The sequence below is a fragment of the Labeo rohita genome, chromosome 14, assembly GCF_022985175.1.
Source record: "Labeo rohita strain BAU-BD-2019 chromosome 14, IGBB_LRoh.1.0, whole genome shotgun sequence".
In the NCBI taxonomy this organism is placed as follows: Eukaryota; Metazoa; Chordata; class Actinopteri; order Cypriniformes; family Cyprinidae; genus Labeo; species Labeo rohita.
In genome coordinates, this window is record NC_066882.1 from 2,640,335 (window position 1) to 2,657,437 (window position 17,103).

General features: G+C 37.7%; 1 protein-coding gene across 9 annotated transcripts in view; it reads left to right on the plus strand.

Annotated features, from left to right (window-relative positions):
- The window catches only part of enox2 (ecto-NOX disulfide-thiol exchanger 2), a 248,229-nt gene extending 231,583 nt beyond the window's left edge, over positions 1 to 16,646 (plus strand). For 3 of the 9 annotated variants that reach the window (XM_051127055.1, XM_051127054.1, XM_051127056.1), the window contains 4 exons: positions 1,065 to 1,121; positions 3,025 to 3,130; positions 8,571 to 8,656; positions 15,921 to 16,644. In XM_051127055.1, coding sequence (XP_050983012.1) covers positions 1,065 to 1,121; positions 3,025 to 3,130; positions 8,571 to 8,656; positions 15,921 to 16,052 — 381 coding nt within the window. In that variant the 3' untranslated portion in view covers positions 16,053 to 16,644. Of the gene's footprint in view, positions 1 to 1,064; positions 1,122 to 3,024; positions 3,131 to 8,570; positions 8,657 to 15,920 lie in introns of all 9 variants that reach the window. The other 6 variants (XM_051127060.1, XM_051127059.1, XM_051127058.1 and 3 more) reach the window with 3 other exon arrangements.
- Positions 16,647 to 17,103: the final 457 nt, after the last annotated feature.

Genomic DNA, 17,103 nt, shown 5'->3' on the forward strand with positions numbered 1-17,103 from the left:
TACTATGACCCCCTTGAAAGAGAGGTGATGCATCTGAAGTGGTTTTTACTAAAAAAAATTGTTATTATTTATTTAATAATTAAAAGATTATGCATTAATTACAAGAATCAAAATAAACATTTTCCTTTAAGTAATTTAGCTTTTTAGCCTACTATTTTGTTTTATTTATTATTATTATTTTTATTTTTATTTTTTATACAAATATTCCACTGATGTGCTCACAAGTGTACATACTGTATATTGGCTATTTCAAGAAAGCTTTAAATCAGATTCAGAGCTGAAGCGATCCACTTTATAATACAAAGCGTTTACATTTTCTGAAGAAAATGTCATTGGTGCTTGAACCTCTAAAACTTGCCGTTGGCCAAACAATATATTCATGATTTTTTATTATTATTATTATACTCGGGTGCCCTCGGGGCCCTCTATATGCGGCCGCAAGTTACAAAAAAAGCCAGACAGAGCCTTTAAAATATTCTGGTATCTAGATATGGCTTGGGTCTTTCATGGGATTTCTTCACCTGTTTTATCATAGCTAGGCGAGGATCGCAAATCAGATCACTTAGAAAAGTAATAAAGCGCCTCACCCCGACAAGCCGCGTGATTTGAGATATCTTTCATGTATGTACGTAGTCCAGATGGTGCTAATCCAAAGTTTAATACATGGATTTGGCGTTTGTTCAAATCCCTAACCATAAGCATGAGCAATAACAAAAGTGATGCTTGCCTTGGCAAACGCCACTAAATATTCCGTCAGCATCAGGTTGCGTTACTAATCTCAGCAGAGCGGCTTGAAACGGCTGCCTTCACTCTGCGATTACGCTGCGCTTCATTAGAGTTTCATTGAGCAGGACAAATGCTTCGGAGCTTTGCTGCTTATTTGGCATTTAGAGAAATCCATTTGCAAACCTGACCTTCAGCTCTCGTCGTGTCGGGCCTGTGATTCCGCTTCCTGCCCCGCGGTGTGTCCCGCGTCCTTCAGTTTTCCCGTGTAAAGCCGTGTGTGAGTGTGAGCATGTGACATATTACTTGCTGACAGCGCTCTCTTTCTTTTAATTGACTAGCTGGAGACGACCAAGCAGGAGGACAGAGGAGGCGATGAAAGCGCCAATCACGCCAATGTAAGTGGGAGACGCCGCTCTCCGTCTCTGACTCCTCATCGCACCTTGCCTGTAGCACATTCCATGAGTATGGTACACTTCGGTGTGCTTTGGCTGAGATGAATATGTTAGTTAACTAATATATGTGACCATGGACCACAAAACCAGTCGAAAGTAGCACAGGTATATTTGTAGCAATAGCCAACAATACACTGTATGGGTCAAAATGATCGATTTTTCTTTTATGCCAAAAATCATTAGGATATTAAGTAAAGGTCATGTTCCATAAAGATATTTTGTAAATTAGTAAAATGCATATGCACCCTCAGATTCCACACTTTCAAATAGTTGTATCTCACCAAATATTGTCCTATCCTAACAAACCGTACATCAATGGAAAGCTTATTTATTCAGATTTCCTATGATGTTTAAATCTCGATTTTAAAAAATTGACCCTTATGACTGGTTTTGTGGTCCATGTTCACATATATAAAATTAGCCTTCTATGATTTTTAAACACATCAAATGTCTAGATCCATTGTAAAATGGTGAATTTGGCTTGTCACTCTCTCTTTTTTTTTTTTTTTTTTTTTTTGACTTCTTGATGTTATATACACTACTGTTCAAAAGATATTTTTAAAGTCTGTTATTTTCACCAAGGTTACATTTGGAATTTAAAGTTCAAAAAAATCTAATTTCAAAAAATTCAAAATTCAAAAAGAAAAAATCAAACAGTTACATTCAGCATTTAAAAAGCATTTAGAACTCTGTCTATCTGTCTATCTATCTATCTAGAGAGAAATATTAAAATATCCTTTAGAAATTATTCTAACATGCTGATTTGCTGCTTAAAAAAAATGTACGTCTATCAATGTTGAAAAGAGTTGTGCTGCATAATAAACCATAGTCTTTGTATTTTTTTTTATAATAGCATTATATTATGCATTTTATTTTATTTTAAATGATAAGTTAGTTTTTATTTTATATAATAAAAATTGGTGGTATATACAGCACTGTTCAAAAGATTTTGAAAAAAGTCTGCTATTTTCACCAAGGCTACATTTAAAATTCAAAATTCAAAACATTCAAAATTCTTAAAATTCTAAATTCTAAAAATTCAAACTCTATCTATTTATTTATCTATCTATAGAGAAATATCTCAATAACTGTTTTCTATGTGAATATATTAAAATCTAAATATTTTTTGTCATCAAAGCTGAATTTTCAGCACCATCACTCCAGTCTTCAGTGTCACATGATCCTTCAGAAATCATCCTAATATGCTAATTTGCTGCTTAAGAAACATTTACTATTATCAATGTTGAAAACCGTTGTGCTGCATAACACGCCGTAGTATTTGTATTTTTATAATATCCTTATATTATGCATTTTATTGTATTTTAAATAAGTTAGATGTTATTTTAAATGATAAAAATGTGTATGTATTTTTAATGTTTATTTAACATTAAAAATATTATTTAAAATTGCAAACCATATAGAAAATTATTATAAAATAAAGGCTCATGTGATGTTAGTTTGACTAAAAGTTAAGCACCTCCATTCACTGACCATTCACTGAAAAAAGAAACTTTCAGGGCCTATTTTGCAGCCTAATCGCAGAAAGTGTCTATTATTCTGCTCCGGCCTTTTGTTCCTTCCACTCTGTTGCTCTTTTCCTTTCTGTGCATCACCCTACACCCTGTTCTGTTGTCCCATTTCCCCTCCTCCATCCTCTCGCAGAACATGACAGATCATTACAGGCCAATCGAGCGCAGGAGAACTTTATTTGTCGTGGGATAAATCACTCTGACACAACTGGGCGAGGAGATTGCAGACCCGTCAGAGGGCCGGGGTAATGAGGGGAGGGGCAGAGGGCCTGCGAGAAGAAAACAACTTTCTTTTTTGTTGTTATTTCCTGCCGTAGGAGGCGGCGGCGGCGGCCGTGGTGTCCTGCAGCCAGGAGAAGGAGAGCCTGCCAGAGAAAGGGCCTCCCAGCCCGGTGAAGTCAGAGAGAGAAGCTCTGCTCGTGGGTGAGTGTCACGGGGCGGCACGACAGGCAACTGAAGCTCTTTTCACACTTTATCTAATCAGACACAAGACTGTAAAAAAAAAAAAACCCTCTTCTCATTATTTTCTTCATCCACAGCTATGTCTACTAGGGTGCAGGTGTTAATTGCCTGACCAAATGAGTCTCAAATGAGTCACCTCGGATGCTTTTTAATGAGGAACTTTAACATGTCATCCGCAGCACAGCCAGGGTGTGCGTGCGTGAGAGAGAGGCTGCCAAAATCGATGGCCAAAACTCTGTCTAGGTAGACAGCTCCCTATATTTTGAGAAACAGCCAGAAAAGAGGAAATAATTGACTCTGGACGGTTGAATTATTAAAAACGAATGAATGCACACCCTGAGGTGGTACTGTGGCCACAAAGTGGAGAGGCGGTTACGTGTCTGATTTTCAATCATTCAGTGATCCTGAGTGAACATTTGTTTATGCCAAAAACATTTTCAGGTTTTCAGAATGAGAAATTGATTGTCATAAGAGCTAGATATAATCCAGTTGTGGGACGTGTGTAGTGAAGAACAGCCGGCATTCTCTGCATGTGTAATTGGCTTGGCACAGCATGTTTGCCAGGGTTTTATTCGTATTTTATTTGGCTTATTTGCCAGTCCAGTGACCGGAAAGAGTGCTGAGCGAGCTGTTGTCCGGCACATTGCTCTCTGATGAAGAAAGCACCTTTAGTAAGCTCTAGCGGAGTGGATGCTCCTCTTTCCACGAGTCCTCCGTCAGCCTCTTTCGTTCCATCAGATGTGTTTTAGCTCATGCTGTGTTTGAGGAGGAGCTCCTGTCAGAACTAACGGGGGAAGACACCAAGCTCGCATCCAGACATAACGCACTTAAAATGTGCGTTGCGATAGTGCTTTCTTGTTGCAAATCAAATGTGTTTTTGAAAGCTGAGAGGAGCACATGACAGCATCTGAGCTTTTCTAATCTTTAGGCACAGGCGGTTTGATATCCTTCATCCACGGTCACTCACTGCTCTCCTCTGCAGTCTGTGTGTGTGCTAATTCCACGATATAGTGAGGATGATAAATGGAGGTTAAATTAAAGGGTTAGGTCGCCCAAAAATGAAAATTAGCCCATGTTTTACTCTCTACCCTCTAGGCATCCTAGGTGTATATGACTTTGTTCTTTCAGTCGAATCTAATCAGAGTTGTATTAAAAATTGTCCTGGCTGTTTCAAGCTTTAGAATGGCTGTGGTCGGGTGTTTCTATTCAACAGTCCAAAAGAAGTCCAATAAAGTGCATCCATAATAAAAGGTGCCTCACATTGCTCGGGGGGTGAATAAAGGCCTCCTATAGCAAATTGATGCATTTTTGTAAGAAAAATATCTATATTTAAAACATCATAATCACTTTTCTCTAGCTTCCGCTAACTGTTATAAGTGCAAGCCGTTTCGGGCGGATGACATAGAACATATGCGCTGTGCTAGTCTTGTGTAGCCAGATCTTCAGACTGATGGCAGAAGGTCTGGAAACCCTGGCAGCTTTGAATGGCCAAGGCCTGTCCAAGAGGCCATATGACTGACTGGCAAAGCAACCAATCACGCTTTGTTTTGTGCCACGTCATGTTTAGGGGCATGGAAATGTAGAGACCCGTGTGTAAAACATATTTTAAAGATTCTATGCTGCAAACTTTATATTTTTGACCAAAAAAATAGTAGTATCCGCACCAATTTGTATATTTTCCTCAGTTATGGCCTGATGAAAAAATGTTCCTCAATTATGGCCTTATCAGGAAAACCTGATGTATCCAATATGACACTTTTGTCCAAAGGTTAAAAAAACTTCTATTTTGGGGAGGAGGAAAAAAATTAGTATAATTTTTTTCTCCCCAAGGTGTTTCTGGGTAATAGTAGGGGTCTAACTCTTTTGTCCGGGGCAGATTTCTTCTGTTGACCTCTATCCATCATGGTCTCCTAATAATCCCCACTTCAATGATGTTCTACCAACATCAGTCTACTCTAACTGAATCATATAGCCGCTGTGTTTGTGGGACCCGGAAAACTCTATATAAATGTGAAGAATTACTATTTGCTCCAAGCCTGTTTAACTTTTGCCTTATTTTAATATTCACACTGCTTTTTTTCCATACAATGAATTGTGAATAGGAATGGATGCTGTCCAGCTCAAAAATGAAAAACAAAAATGAAAAACAAAAATAAACATAAGATATCATGGCCACAAATTAGGAATTTGTTCCTGCAAGGAAATGAATTACTGAAATGTAGCCTCAAGCTACTTTTATGATGCTTTCTGTCATTTTTGAAAGGTTTACAGCATCTGTTCACTGCTGATTTTTCAGTCTCTGCTAAACTTCTCATTTTGTTTTTCCTGGAAAAAAGCACATCACACAGGTTTACATGACATGAGGTAGAGTAAATAATGGCAGATTTTCAGTTTTGAGTGAAGTCCCCAGCACAGCTGCCGGCTCAGGAGTTTGTTTAAGCACAGACAGCATTATATCTTCTAGCAGACATGTGTGAATTAATGAAACATTGTGTTACATTCTAAAAAGGTCCAGTTTCTTTCACCTAACAGTGTTTGGCTTTGAATCAATGTGTGTAAATGGAAAGACGTGGTAATCCAAACACACTGCAATAAAACCATGTATAATATATAAACTATATCTATAGTCCATCAAGACTAATGGATTATTGACTGTGCGGCACCTGTGCGCTTCTCTCCGGAGAGCTTCTTTGCTTTCCTGACCAGACCATAATGCGTTCAGCATAATTGAGTTATCAGCACGCACCTATCGCATTTAAGCCAGAAGTGCTAATAGCAGCCGTTATTGTTATTCCATATGTTTGAGTATGAATGAAGCACTCCGAAGGCCGAAGAACAGCCTTGATTATGCCAAACAGCATCAAAACTGCAATTAAACACTCATAATCATTTAGAAAGTTCAAGAGGAAGAGTTAGCCGACGAGGACATCCACTTCAGGGAAAACAACTCAAGTGCTTGGAATCATTTGCAAATCAGCGCCTGGAAATATCAATTGCTGATGCAGTAGTGCTCTGCTCCAAAACCAAGTGAGCTGCCTACTTAGCAATTTGGGGCCTCGTACATATGCTCTCAGTTCAAGAATTATTCTATCTTCTTTAGATACCTCATTTGGGCCGAGATCTGAGGTAGCATTGAGGTTGCATGTTTATGTAGAAATAAACTGGCTGGCTGTGCAGTGTTTGAGACCAGTCATTTATGAGCTTCTAAAGGGTTTTGGACTGGTACATCTATCAGCAGTGTTGGGCAAGTTACTCTGAAAATGTAATTAAATTACTGATTACTCTTTTAAAAGTAATCAAATTACCGTTCTGATTAATTTATTTCAAAAGTAATTAGTTACATTACTAGTTACATAACTTTTTTTCTGCATATCCATGTGAAATAGTAAGTTTGTGTGTTGCATAACATCCCAGCATAAACGCTCCCAATAAAATATTTGTTATTAAAGCATAAACATTCACAAACCACTGTTATTTTTAACTAAAGGCAATAGGCTGCTGCGTGCGTGGTTGCAGAATGCACGGCATTTCGAGCAGTGAGTGGATTCTCTGATTGTCCACTGCATTCCAGAAATCAACATTGTTCAACTCTGCAAACACGTGTTATAAGTAGAACACGTTAGTTGTTCTTGTTGCTTTTGTGCAATACATGAAAAGCAATTCATTTGTTTTAGATATTTTATGTTTAGATATTTCTATTCTATAAATTAAATAAATTATTTTATTCTATCGCATCCCGCACACACATGAGTCTCTGCCCACCCGCACCCACACTCGCCCATCAAGTCTTGTCCCGCGCCACTTTCTGTTTTAGAGACCTGCACTCCCGCTGGACTCGACGCAACAGAGAGCGGTGCGGGACAAGACTTGTTAGGCCAGTGCGGGTGGGCAGAGACTCATGTGTGTGCTGGATGCGATAGAATAAAATCATTTGCAGTCACGTGAAGACAATAGAAGTTACTCTCCACACTCTGTACGTTCTCAGGAAGTTTTAATGTGCCGCGCTGCCCTGTCAGGTGTTTTAAATTGGATATGGAGTTTTTCACGGTTGAAAAGGTTTTCTTCCCCTCTAATTGATATGAATAATGTTCTTGCATTTGACAGAAATAAACTTAAAATAATGATTGTATTTCCAACTACAGAATGTGTACTTTCCTCTCTCCATGCTGACTTTGTTTTCACTGGTAGTATCCGCCTCACAGGTGCTTACCAGTCAAAGTAGGTCTCAGATAGAGGACGTCACTTGTGCTAGCCAATAGGGATGCAACAATACAGTTAGTCGACGGTTCAATACGTACCTCGGTTTTTAACCACGGTTTTCGGTTCGGTTTTAATATCTTGCCACTTCAGTGTGTTTTTTTTTTTTTTTTTTGGCAACAAATTAACAAAATACCCCCGTAAACCTCTATACACTGGAAAAAGCGTGGCTTAGTATATGTCTGCTTAATTTTTCTTTTGAGAGAGGTATTATTTTTTTTATTTTTACGCAAACTAGAATGGGTTACAGTCATACTGGATGCCAGAGGGCGCCCTCGTGCAGAAAATCCACATAGGCGTCAAAGAGATAACACTGATGACGTTCCGTTCCAGCTTCTCTAATATGGATAAAGGCATCACTATTGCTGTAACTGAATAAAAACAAGATATAACGTTAAACGTTTTGAATGATGAAATGTAAGGACAATAAACACTCGTCTGCAATAATATATGATTTGTCTGTGTTCTTCAAGCCATCTTGTGTATTTTCATAAGCCATTGCTAATCGACATACATAGAATATGTGTATAGAATTTATTGTCTGCCTCATTCTGTGATAAGAATCCACATCAGATCACATAATGAAGTTTTTTCAAACACTCGACTGATGTTGTAAATTAAAAACAAGTTTTTATAACCCTGTTGGATAACAGGTTTAAAAGGCTTATCATTGCATGTCATTAGAATGGAAGATGCTCTGCGTGTGTTGCTTTTATAAATATAAGTGAGGAGGTGTTTCCTCATTTCAGCAAGTGAAATCGCGGGCACACATACAGCAAATTCCGAGAGAAATAAAACAAGGAAGTTATTTAAATGCAACACCGAAAAAACGCAATTCACAGACGCGTGTTGAACCGTGGATGTCATACCGAACGGTTCGATATTATATTTAGAATTGTGACATCCCTACTAGCCAACACCCTTTTTACAATGTAGATAAAAAAACACATTCTGTTGGCAATTATGTAACGCAGCGGTAACACATGCTTGTAACTATGCTCTAATTACTTATTTGGAAATTATAACGTGTTAAATTACTAATTAAGTTACAAAAAATAATCAAATTACAGTAACGCATTACAAAGTAGTGTGTTACTTTCCAACACTGTCTATCAGTGATTCATCTTTGACTTTGCTTCCACAGGAATCATCTCAACGTTTCTTCACGTCCATCCTTTTGGAGCCAGCATTGAATATATCTGCTCCTATTTACAGCGGCTGGACACTAAGGTGCGAAACACACACACATTTCACTCCTTTTATTTTTACTTCTAATGATGGAGTTTTATTTTTTATTTTGCTTCAGTGGTTTTGTTTTTTATAGCAGCCGTTCCATCTTACTATGATGACAGACACCACACTTCATCAAACAAACTGCAACTTGAAACAGTAATATCTTTGAAGTTTATGTGTAAAGTTTTTATTTGTCACTATTATAAGGATGCAGCTGCAGTGCTTACTGACAATTAAATGTGCCGTAAATGTGTCAGATTTAGCAGTAAATAGTGACTATCATCGCTCCGGCGTCTCCAGAGTCTTTTTGATTCAGCATCTTGAGTCATAAGGCCCACACAGGAGAACAGCTAATCGCAGGATTTGCCAAAGTGTGTGCTGTTCATGACAAAAAAAGTGTTTCTTGTTGGGATCAACTAAAGTAGCTCTTATTTTCTTTTTTGGAGCGGTGAAATCAGTGGTGGATGAAGTACACAAATCGAGTGCTTGAGTAAAAGTACAGATACCCTATAACTCTAGTAGAAGTAGAAGAACTTCATTTGTAATGTACTCAAGTATTACAACTAATTAGTTCTGATCGATGAACCCCATGTGTCATTTATTCCAGCCGGCTGTAGTCAGACTAGTCATTAGTCAGCACTAATAAGAAAGATGTAGCGTAGTGAAAAGATGTAGTGCAAGTGTAGACATTTAATGTGTATTGATCTGCAAATAAGCTAACTTTTATTACCAAAAACTTTTTATACATTACCAAAACACCGAACTTGAATGTACTAATATATTAATTTAAGCTACCGATAATTCAAGTTTGCAAACAAGTTAAGAAATATTCCATGTAGCATTTTAAAAATGAAGAAAAAATATGTTGTGACAAATACCATAAAAATACATGGGGCAAAATCTGTTAACATTTTATAAGGAACACTATGCATACTTATACGTTTTATATAATTTAAAACAGCTACAGCAGTGGGTAGGATGTGTGATCTAAAATAACCTGCCTCTTACAGATTGTGACACACAAATGCAGATTTAGTTCACAAATAACCTAAATATGGTTTTAATTTACAATGATCAATACTAAAATTCAGCATTAGTAGCTTATGTTTAGCACCATCCATCACATGTACATTCAAGCTCAGACTATGTCCCTGTTCTTGGCTCCTTTTCAGATTTGTCTCATTAAATCATTGAGTTGTTTAATTGGGAACCGCTGCAAAATGTCCATTCCATTCGTGAATGAGTTGAATGATTTGTGAATCAGTTCAGCTGGTTTACTGGAATCAGCTCTTTCAAAAATCGGACATTACTGTTGTGTTAGAGGGGATTGCATTTTTTCTGTTCAAAATGACTAAGAATAATATGTTTTTATGACATGTATTGGAGTAGAAAGAACATGGTCTGTCTGAATACTGGATTCTGATTGGCTGGCAGGTCTGCAGTAAAACCATTTAATGCACAGGTAGTTCCAAGTCAGTTTAATCACCGTTCTATATTAATGCACTGCTTTAATTGATGCACACTAACCAACACATCACTCACACACAAACACGCACACACTGAGAGAGAGAAAGAGAGAGAGATCACAGACAGTGCTGCGCACTCACATAGAGTTGATGTCAATGCTTCCCCACAAGTTTTATTAATAAAGTAGCCTAGATACTAGATCACTTATTTAGATTATATTCCTCAGCAACAAGGTGGTAAAATCACAGTTTTTGAAGTGATTAACTGATTGTACTCTCTCTCTCTCGATAATTAATTTAAATAAATGATATAATTCATTCAAATAAACATGATCTTACCGCACTATTTCATCTCTGTGTCTAATTTGAAGCAGGAAGAATGCTAGAGCTAAGTGCCGTAACAAAAATAACCGTAACTTTTATCCATTCGGTCAAATATTGCGCTGCACAAGAGGAATACTAGTTTTAACTGTCTATAACTTGGCAAATGACCGATGAAGTGGGAAGTGGGATAATCAACTGCTTGCTGTGCATTAAAGGATTTTAAATGCACTTTGCATCGGGTGGTTCTTTGCCTCTGCGTCGTGCATTTAAAATCCTTTAATGCACGGCAAACCACTGATTATCCCTTACTTATAAAATGGATAGTTCCAGTCCTTGATTCTGATTGGTTGAGCCGCATTCGAAGCGGTTGTACATTACTCTATAAACATTAACCTTTGTTTATGTCTGTGTGTTGCTCAGCAACCACTTTGTTGCAACCACAACCGTTTCTAAGGAACTGCATTGTTTGGCGGAAGAATAAGTGAGGAATAATTGACGATGGGCCGAAGAATTCTTGGAAAATAATGAGAGCTGCCTGGAACTACGTTCGCCGTGCGTTCCCTGAATATAATGCATACCTTCAGAACGTTCATCAGCCAATGAGATTCAAGCATTCAACGGGCCGTAGTATAATGTTTTTATTAATGTCATTACACTTTATTTGCTCTGTATTATTTTGTGAAACCTTAGTATGCATATGGAATAACCATTTTATAAAAGTAGTAAGCCCCACGAAGCCGTGGTTTACAGTGAATTTATAACAGGTAAGGGAGTTTTAACAGCGTCCCTTAGCTGTTATAAATTCACTGTAAACTACGGCTTCACTGGGCTTATTGTTTGATTATTATGCTCTGGAATGAAACAAAGGAAAAATTTCCCAAATAAAAAAAAAAAAAAAACTCTGCTACAACTTAAAAAGTGTACTTCAGACTGTGCAAAAGTCTTAGGCCATCAAAATTTTTACCAAAAAAAAAATGGTTTTAAGTCAGTAATTTCTATATTTTGCTGTAGTTTGTCAGTGGAAAATATCAGTTTACATTATTTCCAAACATTCCTTTTGCCATTAATTGTAATAATCCAATGAGATTTCTGTATGAATAACAGCCAGTGCTCCACACAGAAATCTGATCTCAGTCATCATCCAGTCTAAGATTACATGAAGAATCAGAAAAAAACAGACTAAATCCAGAAGAACTGTGGCAACGTCTCTAATACTCTTCAAGAAACCTTCCTGCAAACTACAGTACTATGAAAAGTTCTAGGCACTTGTGTAAAAACGCTATAAAATGAGGATGGTTTTAAATATAATGTCTTAAATATATCTTGTTTATTAATTAACTTCTATTAACTAAATCAAATTCATCTTTGGTGTGAGCACCCTTTGCGTTTCAAACAGCTTTTGTCTAAGGCACACTTGCACATAGTTTTTTCAGGAAGGTTTCTTGAAGCATCTTCGAGTCAGTCTGGAATTTGGTCTGTCTTAGTTTGTTCTGTTTCTTCATGTCATTCCAGACAAACTGGATGATGGTGAGATCAGATCTCTGTGTGTAGCACTGGCTGTTGCCAGACATACAAAAATCTCACTGGATTATTACAATTAATGGCGAAAAGAATGTTTGGAAATGCAAACTGATATTTCCTATTGACACAGTACAGCTAAAGACAGAAATAACTGGCTTAAAAACATGTTTTTTTGTAGGTGAATATACTAATGGCCTAACGCTTGCACAGTAGTCTGTGTGTGTGTATGTACAGATATAGAGAGGGAGAGAGAGAGCAAAATCATTTTTATTTTCACTTTCCATCTTCATAAAAGTTTTCGTTAATGATTATAACCTTGACACACACATATAGGCTACTCACTCAGAGTGAATGTATTTACTGCTGTTTACAGCACCTGCACACACACACACACACACACACACACTGAAATATCTGCTTGCCATTCTAATGTTCTGCTGAGTAAACGGCCCTTGAGCAGACAGAAAGAGCTCACGGTGTGTAAAGCACAGCTCTCACGCTCACAGCAGGACCCCCCCCCCACACACACACACATTTCCCACATGTGTGTTTTCATCTTCCTGTTCTCAAATAAAGTCCTCAAGCTCTTCCTGCCAAAATGTTTAATGCTGAAATAAAGCTGCTCATCTTACTATAGCGCAGTGTTGATTACTCTTTATTTTCCTTCATCTCTCAGGCTTTATCTCGCTCCCTCTCGCTCTCCTTTTGCTGTCACACAGTGACTAATTTACACTTACAGATGGAGAGTGAAAATGAGCCTCTATATCTTTTCAGTTTTGAGTTGAAGCCCTCCGGCTGTGGATGCCCACGCTCTCGCTCTCCGCCGCGCACACATGCCTTCATATCTTCATCAACACTCCCGCTTGTTTTCACTAAAAACAATGCACTCCAGTGGGAGGTTTAATTGATAAACCGCCGTTCGCGTCGCCCTGCCTGCCGCTCGATAAGCTGCTGCAAGTGGGTTTCCTGTGAAGAACACAATTCACATCACATGTGAGCTCTGAGACTCAGGGTGCACTTATATATATAGTGGGGCCCAAAAATCGGAAACTACATAAAAAATTCTAAATCATATTTAAACCTGTGAAGTTTTAGGAATTTTAGATTCTGAAATATTTCAAAGTAGGGCTAGGCAGTATTTCAAGTTTGTATAATATATCATGTATTTTTTTTTATAAACAATATGGTATGAGGCAATACCGATATATTAATATACAGTAGTTTGATCTGAAAAATAGCAGAGGACACAGAGTGAGCTGCTGTGGTAAAGTAAATAACCCAGTTTATCCTAAACGTGAGGCATACTTATATTAAAGGCTTTAAAATAACACATATTTAACACATGTAGTTTAAAGCAGCTTGCCCCGTCAGATGCTCTGACAGGCACGTGCTGCTGACAGAGAGATGCTACTTGCACTATTTAACAAGAAATATGCTGTTTTCCTCAGTGCATAACTTACATTTCACAGGTATATTCACCATCTTTAAATGTTAGAAAGTCACAGAAATATTTCCATTTTGCTGTCAGGATTGCATGAGCCTTCTACGTGCTATTCTCCGCTAAACTTCACGGACTTAAATGAACATGCGCCACTGCACACATGCACATGCCAAACAGACGGAGTCCAATAGAACAGGAGTGCAATAATTTTGACTAAAATATACGGGATAACGTACATCCAGCCGGTTGTTATCGCAGAATAAAGCTTGACAGAATAATCAGCAGCCCAACGCAAAGACTAAAGGGCTTTATTTTGCAACAAACAACCGGCTGGATGTACATTATCCTGCTTATTACACAGCTACTTGCCACAAAACTAAATAATTAGACATGAAATATTGATTTGAGTTTAAATGTTTGAATGCAAAACTTTCTTAAAGAAAGAAGTTGCTAGCAAGTGGCAAGTTCAAACTTGACAGCATTTCACCACATGAATAATTATGGTGATAAAAGACATTGATTTAAAATGAAACTGTTTTAAAATCTTACCAGTTTGTTAGTTATTTACAATCCATTACAGTCATCGCAAAATGGCAGCATCTGCGTTTGTATGAAACGAGAGAGCCGGTTCCACGATAATAGGATGGCATTATTAAATAATTGTATAGAGAATATTGATTTGAATTATTATAGCAAGTGAATAGCACTGGTTGCAGTTAACCGGATGAGTCTGTGTTATTAGTTTTACCGGTTGCAATCGGGGAACAACATACCTCGGATGTCATGTGGTGACTGACCAATTAGAATCGAGTATTGTGTGTAGCCGTGTAATACAGCTGCAAGTAAGTCTGTTATATGATACCAGTAACAGTATCAAAATATTATGCAATTAATCTGTGCTTTTGTGCTTATTTCTTTTCATTTTTGGTTTGTATTATATTGAAAAGTTCCAATGCAAAAGGCTCTAAAAGCCAGCTTGGTCAAAAATGAGATAACAATACTGAGTAAATGTGCTCCACACATAGTATATGTTCATCAAGTACTTTCACTTAAAATGCGCTAAATCCCAGCCTTAACCCATTCAGAAGTACCAGTACTTGCATAGAAACCTATACATAGTAGCCAGAAAGAAATGCTCATTTTAAAGAAAAACGTCAGACGAACTCTTCTATATATATATATATATATATATATATATAATCCAGATATATAACTTATAAATACACCTTATTTAATCCAGGTATAAACCTAATATCGCAATTCAGCCAAAAAAATACAGAGATAGGATTTTTTTCTGCATCACCCGTCAAAGTCAGTAATCAAAAAAAAAGTAATTTTGTGACGTTGATCTGGCTTGATTATTAGTATTAAAGCAATAATTCAGGCATCAGCAGCATTTGTGGCATAATGCTGATGAATAATTACAGAAATAATACACGCATAATTTCTGCTTATTCTTAATTTCCTTTAAAACAAACAAAAAAACACATTCAAATGTGAGGTATATCATTTTATAAAAACAGTTAGATGTGACCCAGGACCACAAAACCAGTCATAAGGGTCAATTTTTTGAAATTGAGATTTCTACATCATCTGAAAGCTGAATAAATAAGCTGTTCATTTATGTATGGTTTGTTAGGGCAATATTTGGCTAAGATACAATTATTTGAAAATCTGCAATCTGAGGGTGCAAAAAAATCAGTATATTGAGAAAATCACCTTTAAAGTTGTCCAAATGAAGTTCTTAGCAATGCATATTACTAATCAAGAATGACATTTTGATATATTTACAGTAGGGAATTTACAAAATATCTTTATGGAACTTCACTTAATATCCTAATGATTTTGGCATGAAAGAAAAATGGATAATTTTGACCCATACAATGTATTTTTGGCTATTGCTACAAACATACCTCTGCTATTTAAGACTGGTTCTGTTGCAATCAATGTTATGCCACAAAAACTGTCAGATGAACTTAACTTGCATTTTACCCTGAATATGCCAACAGTGGATGGACTTGTATTATCTACATACTGCAGTCATAACAAGCACAAGCTATATTTACTGTCTTAGTAATGCATTGAAGGATAGCATCATATCATCTTTTTAACAAAATGTGTTACTGGTTAGTATCTTAAAGCTGTGTTTTATTGTCATATGACATTATTTTGTTGCTAGGAGTCGTTGAGCCCCAGCTGAGTCTGTTTCCTTTAAGGTTTTTCTCCAACACCTCTCCATTGATGGAGTTTTTTCCTTGAGAGAGACATCTGTGGCTCCTCACTGGCGCTCGAAAGTGATTCAATAATGTTCTTGATTTAATGCAGTCTTTATCATTGAAACACCAGTTCTGTAAAGCTGGTTTCAGACTATTTGTTTTGTGAAAAGCACTATACAGTACAAATTAAATATTCCTTTAAAATGGGAAAAACTGAAGCATTTTCACTAGAAGTCTCAGAGCTACTTGAACACTTTGGACGGGTCTAATAGTCGATGTCCTTGTTGTTTCAGATCAGCACCACAGAGGTGGAGACTCTTTTGGGTCGGCTGCCCTGCACATTCAAGCAGGAGTTGACAGGTGTCGGGGCGAGTTTGGAGAAACGCTGGAAGTTCTGTGGGTTTGAGGGCATTAAGACGGCGTAGAGACACGGGTCAGGGTTCCCGCTAGAGACAAACACGGCCAACGGACCGGAGGGGTCACAACCAATCACCTGCCAGCTCTCCGCGTCCATCCGCCCACCCATGGGATTCTAATGTGGAAACACTCTAGACCTGGAGATCCTCAAGACTTTGGTGTGTGTGTGTAGTATGATTTAGTATGTGTACACACGAGCACACGTCGGCGTGCGTGTACGTGCACCACGCGAACGGACCGCGCGCTTGTACCACACAACGAAAAACTCATCGGGTAAAAATCAGGGTTTGCAGAACCGAGGACTTGAACTGTCAACATACATTTTCTTGTTTCACCTCTGATTTGTAAAAAAACGAAAGGAAAAAAACATAAATAACATGAATATATTTCTTTTCTCTTCTGTATAGGCTGCAGAAAAACAGTTGCATAGAATCTTTTGTTCACATATCCTGTAAATGTTTGAATAACTTGCTATTTTTAAATAAAAAAAGAACAACAAAATCTGCAATCACACGCTTTTATTAGTTTAACAATCTAGGCCAGTGCTTCAGAAATCTTCAAAAGTTCCACTTTCAGCACCTCTGCTAATTAAAAGAGGAATCGTGGGATAAAGATACGAGATTTATGCCACACACGTCCGTTCGAACCCTCAGGCTTTTCCTGCTTAAGCTGGTGACCACAGAAACTCTCTTCCACGTTTCCCCAAGTGATCTGAGCTAGTCTGTGGTGTTTTCCCCATGAATCTTTTTTTCTAATCACATGCAGCGGACTGGTAAGCAGTCTGAGCAGCGATGAAGGTGACGAGCAGCGCTGCCGTTTCTGCACGGAGCTTGTGAACCCTAATTAACAATCCGAGCGCTGCGTGTATGCATTGCGTGTGCAGCTGTGTGGGTGTTTGTCTGTTAGTCAGCAGTAAACGTCTCGTTCGCCGCTGCTGGAGAGTAGAGACGACTCTTCCGGCGGCACAGTCAAGCGTCCCTAATGCTCTTCTGTTGTGCAATTTGTAAGGTTATTTTTTTCGCTTATTGCTGAGGGAAACGAAAGCTTTATTACACATGA